This window comes from Pseudophryne corroboree, chromosome 1 (genome assembly GCF_028390025.1).
Source record: "Pseudophryne corroboree isolate aPseCor3 chromosome 1, aPseCor3.hap2, whole genome shotgun sequence".
Lineage (NCBI taxonomy): Eukaryota > Metazoa > Chordata > Amphibia > Anura > Myobatrachidae > Pseudophryne > Pseudophryne corroboree.
Window position 1 is genome coordinate 177,671,742 of NC_086444.1, and position 10,824 is coordinate 177,682,565.

Consider the following 10,824-nt stretch of genomic DNA (forward strand, 5'->3'; position numbering starts at 1 on the left):
CCACTGTCCCCTGCGCTGCACCCCGCAGGGCGGCGACACTTACTTCTCCCGGGCCTGGCTGTCGGACGGCACGCTGTTACTCTTGCCTTTGGCGTACATGCTTGCAGAGAGCTCCGACTGTCACACACCTGTCAAGCGATCACAGCCTCCCCGGGAACAACCCCGTCACCATGGCGACACCAGCAGCGCCCGCCCTGATAGGCCCGCCCGGCGCATGGCCCCGCCCCCTCGCCACAGCAACCAGTTTGATGGACAGGCTCTTCCCCTCCTTCCCGTCCTCCCCCCTCTGTGGTGTGCTCCCTCCTCCTCCCCCTCCTCCCAGGCAGGACGGGCTCGGAGCGGCGCACACAGGCTGCTGCCTCCTCCCCCTCCTTCCCTCGGAGCAGGGGGGGAGGAGGAGGGGGGATTTGAAACCGTTCTGGAAGGATTTTTAAACAACTGGCTGTTCCATGTAGCGTGCAGCCCTCCCTCCTCCCCCGCCGGGAGAGAGCGCACAGGAGGGGGCCGGCCAGGCGTAAAATGCGGCCTGGAACCACACAGTGCACAGGATTTATCACGCGTGATTAGTGCACAGCGGGGTCCTGGCAGTGCAGCAGTGAGGCAGTCAGAGTAGGGGTTGCCAACGTGTGGGCACGCCAGCCTCTGTGGAACTACACGTCCGTCCCAGCATGCTCTGACACAGTTTTGCTGGTAGGGTATGCTAAAACGGTGGCAGGGCATGCTGGGATGTGTAGTCCCACCGCAGCTGAAGTGCCCCACATTACCTACCCCTGAGAATGGGAGAATGGGTCACTGTACAGCACCACACACTATGGGGTGCCCAATAGCACTATGTAATATCTCCTCACTGCTTGCAGGACTGACGGTTCTGATGCATCACATCTAATGCTCTCTCCCGGCCCATAGCTTGTCTGGCTAAATGTCACGTCAATACACTTCATACACTGTAATTATTTATTTATAGCACACCAGAAATATTCCATAGAGCAGTGCAGACAGTATGCAGAGCGCTGTGCCAGTGTTAGGGTCTGCATGTTTCTTTGTAACATCCTAGTTACATAACTGAAGTTCTGTCTGTGTGTAGGCACTAAATAAGGTGGAGAACTTTGCCACACACAGCCATGTGTGTCCAAACATGCTACAAGTGTGAAGAACCAGGGTGTGCAATGTTAGGTAGTGATGCCATGATTAGGACACAACCCAGTCAGCGCTGCCATTAGTCAAACCCATGGTTGTCGGGGGCGCCTAGAACACTGAATGAGTGACAACACTGAATGAGTGACAATGTCGTGCCCCACCACCAAGGTGGGGCGATGCTTCCCTGTCCTGTGAGTGTGGCGCTGAATATCACAGCCAAGCGTCACACACCCAGACTCTGAGGGTACAAAAATGCCACAGACACCTGTAAGAAGGAGGGTGGTGATACTGCTGAATGCTGATTATGGGGCAGGCCTGTGCCAGCTTTCTGCAGTTGGGAAAGAAACATAAACTGGCCTAAAAGCTTGTATTCCCAGATATTATCATACTCTGTGCATCCTCGTAATGATACTATGGAGATTATCAAATAGCTTCCGAAAAGTCCTGATTTGGCAGGATAGTCCCATTTCTCAGGGACTGTCCTAACAGGACTTTTACTCCGACTCCTCATGGTATGGGAGTGGGTCGCCTCTCATCATTGCTATGTACTAATGGTAATAAAATCAGGCCAAGGGTGTATTTGGAGGACAAATTGCTGGGCTGGGCATGACGACGCTCCTTTTGTGGAGGTGGTATAGTCGTGTCTTGATCTGAAAACATTCAATGTTTTAACCTATGTAATAATGGTAAATGAGTGTCAAGTCCAGATTTGCTTCTATTCAGGCATGAATTGTAAGCCATGGGTGGCAGGACTACTGGGGGGCACCCCGATAGGCGTGAAATTCACAGTTGTTTTATTTTGTTGCAACATTTTACTGTTATTGTTCCCTTGTTCAAACAGTAGCAGAGAAATATTTAGGGTAAAATATGGGATGGATATTGTTGATGATGTATAGAAATATCAGTAGGAGAGATTAGCATTGGGCAAGTGTCCCCATGGGGCTACATGCTCTTATCATCATGGCAGCTGTACTCTGGCCTGTCCAGAATATTACAGTAGTGAGCAGGATGGGGTCACACTATTATGTTTTTTTACCTTGCTGATCCCTCCGTCGACTGGCGTCACAGGTGACTGACCCAGCCCCCAGCTGTGGTGAGAAGGGATGTAGCAGAGGGCAACTGGGGGGCTTGAGAGGAAGAGGCACAGGCAGCTTTGCACACTTAACTCTGACAGCGAATAACAGAATACCAGCCATCACAATTCTAGATTATGACAATTTTAAGTAAAATACATGGTTTTCTCCATTATAAATATATGTATTTCTGCATGTTTTTTGATAAGAAAGGTGTTTCACCACAGGTGATGGCAATCATACATTACCAGGAAAGTCCAGGAACAGAGCATTTTCTCCCTCATGGAGAGGGTCAGGTAGGCAAGTATGGGTTACATGTATGTCTGAACCTTATGTACTATTTATTAGTACTATTTCTTTGTTATTCACATATTATAAATAGTTAACCACTATAAACATTTTTCCTGCCCGACGTCGTACATTTTCTTGGCAATTGTGTATGCCGGCAACGACGAGCGATGCGCGGCCCCGCGGATCGTTAATGACCCTCCCTGTTGGCCGTGCATGCAACTCAACTTGGACTGTCGTGCAAGAGCTGCCTACACGGCCCAGCTGTGCTCAGTGTGTATGCACTACCGCTGACCACCTGGCCCGTGACGGGGAAACATTAGGCGACGTCGCTGGTGGTATATTACTGTTTATGAATGCTACTCTTTCCTAGAGTGGTAATATTTATTAACTTTTTTTTATAAAACACCGGCATACTCTTACAATTGGAAACATAGTTGAGGGCCCTGCTCGCTGTTTGGCAGTCTATAGTTGGAGGATTACTGTGTTTATGTGGCAGAAAATTACTACTGTATGTTCAGAGCCACTTGCACAACACTAACCTTATAAACAAAATTCTAAAAAGTAAGAAAATTGCATCATTTGCAAACCCTGCCAAGAGCTTTAATAGTGACATTTAATTGAAATGCAGCACTGAAGCTGTAAATACACAGAATACCAAACGCCAATCCAAATGCTCTCGTGTGACCAGGAAACCAGTTCCTGCTAATTTTCTCTGTCAGTTAGGATCTGATTGGGGTTGAGTTTATAAAACCAACAATATGGAGCTGGTGGGCAACAGAATTTGGGACCAAAAATGCAAAACATTTATATATGATCCTGAATCCTGATGCTTTGGTAATCCCATAAAACTGTGATCTCAATATAGATGTTAATGATCTAATGGTTAGCATTACTGCAGCACAGCACTGAGGTCATGGGTTCGATTCCCACCATGGCCATAACTGTGTGGAGTTTGTATATTTGCCCCGTACTTACGTGGGTTTCCTCAGGGTACTCCGGTTTCCTCCCACAAACCAAAAATATATACTTGTAGGTTAAATGGCTCCCAACAAAAATTAACCTTAGCGTGAATGTGTGTGTGTGTACATGTGGTAGGGACTATAGATTGTGAGCTCCACTGGGGCAGGGACTGATGTGAATGGCCAAATATTCCCTGTAATGCGCTGCGGAATATGTGTGCGCTATATAAATAGCTGGTAATAAATAAATAAACTGTGCAATGCCCTAATTCAAACCCATAGTTGCCACCTTTAGCCGTAGCATTTGTGTGCAGACACGGGGCATAATTCAGACCCGATCACTGCAACGGCAGTGATCGGAACCTGAAGCCCTTTGAGCAATGCATTCACGCAGTGGGCGAACTTCGCGTGCGCACCCAGTGAGATGCATCTCACTGGTGCGATCGCCTCTGCCTGATTGATATGCAGAGGCGGTCGCAAGGCGCGAGAGGGCGTGCCCACTGCGTTAGAATGCAGGCGTGTTCGGGCTATTGTGGGGCGGGCTGTGGCAGCTGACGTCACACGCAGCCACTGTGATCCAAAACACGGCGTGTAGTCATACTTGCCTACCTGACCCTCTCCATGAGGGAGAAAATGCTCTATTCCTGGACTTTCCTGGTAATGTATGATTGCCATCACCTGTGTTGAAACACCTTTCTTATCAATTAACTAACTCACCACAGGTGATGGCAATCATACATTACCAGGAAAGTCCAGGAACAGAGCATTTTCTCCCTCATGGAGAGGGTCAGGTAGGCAAGTGTAAGCTGCCTGCCTGCGCAGGTAGAGAGCTACTCGCTGGGTTCGAAAGCATCGCCACCGTGCAATGTTTTGCACCCGTGCGGGGTGGGGGTGGGGGGTAGGGCTTGACATGTGGGGCGGACTAGCCTTGTGCTGGGTGTCCCCCCGCATGTCAGAGAAACTGATCGTAGATGTGCTAATTTTAGAACACCTCCGATCAGGTCTGAATCACTCCCACTGTATATCTTGCTGCATATATAGGTGGTTAATTGTTTTAAGGCTGTTAAAACCAGACACAGGTATTCATATTGTCAGTTCTACTATTAATTACAGCATGCACCCAGAGATTGTTATAGTCACAGGGAGAGAAGGGTTAAGGAAGGACAGGAAACAAACTACTGTGGCACCACTGCCTGGAAAGAGGAGACTTTATAAATACAAACTCACAGACTCTCTGCTCAATTATATGACTATATTACATACCTTGGGGAGGGGGCAGTTAGCAAGAGCCTCCACACCCATCCTGACTACAAACATACCATTGCATGCTATGTCCTATAACCTCCCCCACTCTGTGCTAAATTGTGCAGCTTAACTTCTGTATCTGCTTGTTGTTTGTCAAAGACCATTACAATACCACAAAACATTAAATTGGGTGTAATACATGACAACACTGTTACAGAATACTAATATGTTGTTTTTTTCACTCTTTATTGTGGAATATATGAAAAAGACAATGGACATTATATAGTAACATTATTTATCATGTAAGCAATACATCTATAAATATGTAATAATTAGTATAACGTATGCCTGTACAGTATGAATATGAATAAACCCATGTATTTTGATAGGGATATTGTATGGTTTGCTTAGTCTTTACCTAGAAGTCTCCCCCCCCCCCCCCCAGGGTCCCCACCCCTGTGGGAGTGAGACTAGCTGATAGAATCTCAGAAGGCCCCTGGCTTCCTTGCTTTGTTGCAGTTTCTGCCTGGCTGCTTTTATTCCGCTTATCCCAGTAAAAGGCTCCTGTTGTAGCACAGGGAGATGAATAAGTGGGTGCAGAATTCGGAGTGATAATAATTTTACGAATCCTGTATCCCCATCACTAATATTACATTTCATGTTTCCTGTAACTATAAATAAATAGGTAGGGGATCTGGTATGTAGACTGGAAGTTCTTTTTCTACTGAAACCAGCTTTGAATACCTATCTCATTTATATACAAAAATACATAAACAAATGATATTTCATTACAAAGGCTCACATCACCCCTGACATTCCTTTATGGGTTTTTATAGTGACTATAGTCTTATCCGTGTTTATGACATTACACATTTGTCTTTCTTATATTTCAGTGCTTTCGGGATCACAGGTCTTTCGATAGGAGGTCCCATAGCTGTACATTGTGGGTGATTCAGACCTGATCGTAGATGTGCTAAATTTAACACATCTACGATCAGCTTCCCTGACATGCGAAGGGACGCCCAGCACAGGGCTTGTCCGCCATACCTGTCAGGGCCGAACCCCCCCACCCCCCCGCACAAGTACAAAAGCAGCGCACAGCGGCGATGCTTTGGTACCGGAAGAGTAGCTCCCAGCTAGAACAGCTCCTGCGCGCTGGCAGGGAGCTACTCGTCGCTGCTCGGGTCGCAGCGGCTGCGTGTGGCAACATGCAGCTGCCGCAGCCCGCCCCTTCCCCCAACGGTCCGGGCACGCCTACATTACCCGGAACGCGCCCCCTAAACGGCGGTCAGACTCCGATGGCCCGCCCCCTCTCGCCCAGCGACCGCCTCTGGCTGTTAATCAGGCAGAGGCAATTGCAATGCTAAAACAGCCGTCAGCTGTCTGGCATGCACTGGCGCACTGCGGCGCTTGCGCATGCGCAGTTCAGACCCGATCGCTACAGCAGCCATCGGGTCTGACTGACCCCCATTGAGTGTAGCTATACCATTGTTACATTACACTCCGCGGTTATTGGGTACACCTACCTGGGACGCTCATGGATTACACAGGTTCTGTGGCTGATTATAACCAGCTGAAATGTAGGCTTGAAGTCGGCCAGCCACAGGACCTGTGTTATCCATGAGCATCCCAAGTAAAAGAGATAATATGGTCACCCTAACTGTTAGGCGCTGCAGACCCCTTGTGGCACCATATAATTAAGGGATAATAATTATAATAGTCATTGAAAAGATCTAATGAGCCAGTTGTGTGGCAGCAACTCAATACCTAAAAGCGTGCAGATATAATTATTATTATTTGTTGTTTTTATGGCTCAACAAGAGTTTCATAGCAGCGCACATAGGTAAACAACATACATGACTACATGGGTGTACAGATACAGACAGGAAACAAATTAACATAGAGATGTAATTACAACACGCAAAACGCATAATTACATTACAAAACATGAAGAAAGAGCAGTGGCGGACCTACTTTTTTAGGGCTCTGAAGCTTGAACTGATATGGTAGCCCCTTTACAACCAGTAACAATTGCGCAACATCCATCAAGGTCCAAAAGGCCTTGCTGCCCATGCAAGGACAGTGCACATTGCCCAGCGCCAGAAAAATTACCTTAATAGATGTCTCCTTGTACTGGGCTCCTTTTCACCTTTCATTGCTCCCAGCCTGCTTCTCAGGATGGGCCCTCTCAGGCTCCGCCATTCCTGGGAATGTCACAAAGAGAAGTTCTGCAGGCTGCCGGGAATTGTAGTTTAAAATGGATACAAGCAGAGTGCAAATCACAGAACTAGACTACAACTCCCAGCAGCTCCTGCGGTACTAAGCGATGCACATCCAAGCTGTAATAGCAGCTATGCTGTACTGGAAGCCTGGCTGCCATGGTGTTATTAGTGACTAACTATAACCATACTGTACATAAAAACAAGGTGTGAAAATCTGATTTTTGGTATTAAAATGCACAAGCAAGACAACTGATGATTCTTTCACTAAAATAACCTTATTTTAATCACACACACTTAAACAACTCCATCGATTTTGGTGAAAAATTCACTCATTAAAAATAAAGTTGCTTCAGGGCCCCTCAGTGATTAGGGGCCCGGAAGCTTAAGCTTTATTTGTTTCACAGTAAGTGCCTAATTCGGACCTGATCGCTGTGCTGCAAATTTGCAGCGGTGTGCGATCAGATAGTTGCCGTCCAGAGACAGTGAAAACCCGCCACCAGACATCTGCAAATCCGTTTGCAACTCACTCACCATCTAATGATTTTTCCAGTCTGTGAGTAGCACAAGACTTACTCCTATAGTGTGATACAAACAGGCTGATCGGAGCTGGAGCTGACATCACACACCTGCCCTGAAAACGCTTGGGAACACCTGTGTTTTTCCTGACACTTCCTGAAAACGGGCAGTTACCACCCACAAACGTCTTCTTCCTGTCAATCACCTTGTGTAAAACCGTGCGATTGAAATTTTCGCACCATCCTGTCACTGTTTGGCAACGTGCCTGCGCGTTGCGGTGCATACGCATGCCCAGTCTCTCGATAATCGGCCGCTGTGCGATTTCGCACAACAGCAGTCAGGTCTGAATTGGGCCCTAGATCCGCCCCTGGAAGAGAGGGCCCTGTTCACAAGAGCTTTTTAAGAGGTACATGAGGGATAAATAGGGTGTTGAAAGTAGAGCAGTGGAGTGCATACGCCAGAGAATTAAGAGAAAAAGAGGTTTTTAAGATACATTTAAAGGCTGGAAGCAGTGTTGTTCTGGTGATGTCACATAAAAGCCCCTATCTGGTTTTCCATGCGGATAGAGCAGAATTGCGGACCCGTCCACAATTTCTGCCAAAAGTGGTTTCATCCTTTCATATAAACCATCCTATTGTGGTGCCTGTGGCTACTACTGACTTGGAGGATTCCGAGTTACTTGATGTGGTCAGGGCTTTGAAGGTTTATGTAGCCAGAACAGCTAGGGTCAGGAAAACAGAGTCTTTGTTTATCCTGTATGCTTCCAACAAGCTTGGTGCTCCTGCTTCAAAGCAAACTATTGCTCGCTGGATCTGTAATACGATTCATCAAGCTCATTCTGCGGCTGGATTGCCGCTGCCAAAATCAGTTAAGGCCCATTCCACTAGGAAGGTGGGCTCTTCTTGGGCGGCTACCCGAGGGGTCTCGGCATTACAGCTTTGCCGAGCGGCTACTTGGTCAGGTTCAAACACTTTTGCAAAGTTTTACAAGTTTGATACCCTGGCTGAGGAGGACCTTGTGTTTGCTCAATCGGTGCTGCAGAGTCATCCGCACTCTCCCGCCCGTTTGGGAGCTTTGGTATAATCCCCATGGTCCTTACGGAGTCCCCAGCATCCACTAGAACGTTAGAGAAAATAAGATTTTACTTACCGGTAAATCTATTTCTCGTAGTCCGTAGTGGATGCTGGGCGCCCGTCCCAAGTGCGGACTTCTTCTGCAATACTTGTATATAGTTATTGCTTCAATAAGGGTTAAGTTATGGTTGCATCAGGGTTGGACCTGATGCTTTGTTATTTGTCATACTGTTAACTGGTTGTTATCACATGTTATACGGTGTGATTGGTGTGGCTGGTATGAATCTTGCCTTGGATTACCAAAATCCTTTCCTTGTACTGTCAGCTCTTCTGGGCACAGTTTCTCTAACTGAGGTCTGGAGGAGGGGCATAGAGGGAGGAGCCAGTGCACACCAGAACCTAAATTATTTCTTAAAGTGCCCATGTCTCCTGCGGAGCCTGTCTATCCCCATGGTCCTTACGGAGTCCCCAGCATCCACTACGGACTACGAGAAATAGATTTACCGGTAAGTAAAATCTTATTTTTTTTTTCCCACAAAAAGCATGTTCCCAGAGGTTTGCATGCCGACTTCCCAGTGGAACAGTTGTTTCTGTCAAGTACAATGAGGTCATTCTGACCCGATCGCACGCTGCAGTTTATCGCAGCAGTGCGATCTGGTCAGAACTGGGCATGCGCCTGCGCCGCAGTGCACCGGCGCAAGCCAGATGGTCGAAGGCCGTCGGAGCACTACGATCGCCTCTGCTTGATTGACAGGCAGAGGCGGTCGCCGGGAGGGCGGAATGGTGGCGTTTGGCCGCTGTTTCGTGGGTGCGGTCCGGCCAGCGCAGACGTGGCCGGACCAAACGGGGGGCGGGCCGCAGCGGCTGCATGACGTCACACACAGCCTCTGCGGGCCGGGGAGCGATAAGTAGCTCCCGGCCAGCACGCTAAAGCTGCGCTGGTCGGGAGCTACTCTTGAAGTGCAAAGGCATCGCCGCTGTGCGATGCCTTTGCACTTCTGCGGGGGGGGGGGGGGGCACTGACATGCGGGGCGGGATAGCCCTGTGCTGGGCGTCCCCCCGCATGTCAGTGTGAAGGAACGTAGCTGTGCTAAATTCAACTCGGAATGACCCCCAATGGTCCTAATTCAGGGTTGATCGCAGCAGCAAATTTGTTAGCAGTTGGGCAAAACCATATGCACTGCAGGGGGGGGCAGATATAACGTGCAGAGAGAGTTAGATTTGGGTGGGGTGTGTTGAAACTAGAGATGAGCGGGTTCGGTTTCTCGGAAACCGAACCCCCCCCGAACTTAACCCTTTTTACACGGGTCCGAGGCAGGTTCGAACCTTCCCGCCTTGCTCGGCTAACCCGAGCGCGCCCGAACGTCATCATCCCGCTGTCGGATTCTCGCGAGATTCGAATTCTATATAAGCAGCCGCGCGTCACCGCCATTTTCACTCGTGCAGTGGAGATGATAGGGAGAGGACGTGGCTGGCGTCCTCTCCGTTTATTGTTGAAGTTGATTGGTTTATTGCTTAATTGTGGGGAGGACTGGGGAGCAGCTGTTAGGAGGAGTACAGTGCAGAGTTTTGCTGATAAGTGACTACCAGTTTTTATCCGTTCTCTGCCTGAAAAAAACGCTCCATACCATATCTGTGCTCAGTGTGCTGCATAATATATCTGTGATGAGTGCTCACACTGCTTAATTGTGGGGACTGGGGAGCAGCTGTATTATATAGCAGGAGTACACTAGTACAGTGCAGAGTTTTGCTGACAGTGACCACCAGTATACGTTGTCTGCCTGAAAAACACTCCATATCTGTGCCCAGTGTGCTGCTTTATTGTGGGGACTGGGGACCACCAGTATAATTAATATTATATAGGAGGAGTACAGTGCAGAGTGCACTGCTGTACCTACCTCTGTGTCGTCATCCATTAAGTATACTATCCATCTACATTCTATACCTGTGGTGCATTTTAGTTTTGCAGTTTGCTGACACAGTGACCACCAGTATACTATATATAGCAGTACGGTAGGCCACTGCTGTACCTACCTCTGTGTCGTCATCCATTAAGTATACTATCCATCTACATTCTATACCTGTGGTGCATTTTATTTTTGCAGTTTGCTGACACAGTGTCCAGCAGTATACTATATATAGCAGTACGGTAGGCCACTGCTGTACCTACCTCTGTGTCGTCATCCATTAAGTATACTATCCATCTACATTCTATACCTGTGGTGCATTTTAGTTTTGCAGTTTGCTGACACAGTGTCCACCAGTATACTATATATAGCAGTACGGTAGGCCACTGCTGTACCTACCT

The 10,824-nt window shown here is 48.0% G+C and overlaps 1 protein-coding gene across 1 annotated transcript in view; it reads right to left on the bottom strand.

The window, feature by feature from the left end:
- The window catches only part of SSBP2 (single stranded DNA binding protein 2), a 385,422-nt gene extending 385,243 nt beyond the window's left edge, over positions 1-179 (bottom strand). Inside the window, exon 1 of the mRNA XM_063963929.1 lies at positions 44-179. Coding sequence (XP_063819999.1) covers positions 44-99 — 56 coding nt within the window. The 5' untranslated portion in view covers positions 100-179. The remainder of the gene's footprint in view (positions 1-43) is intronic.
- Between the last annotated feature and the right edge of the window lie 10,645 nt (positions 180-10,824).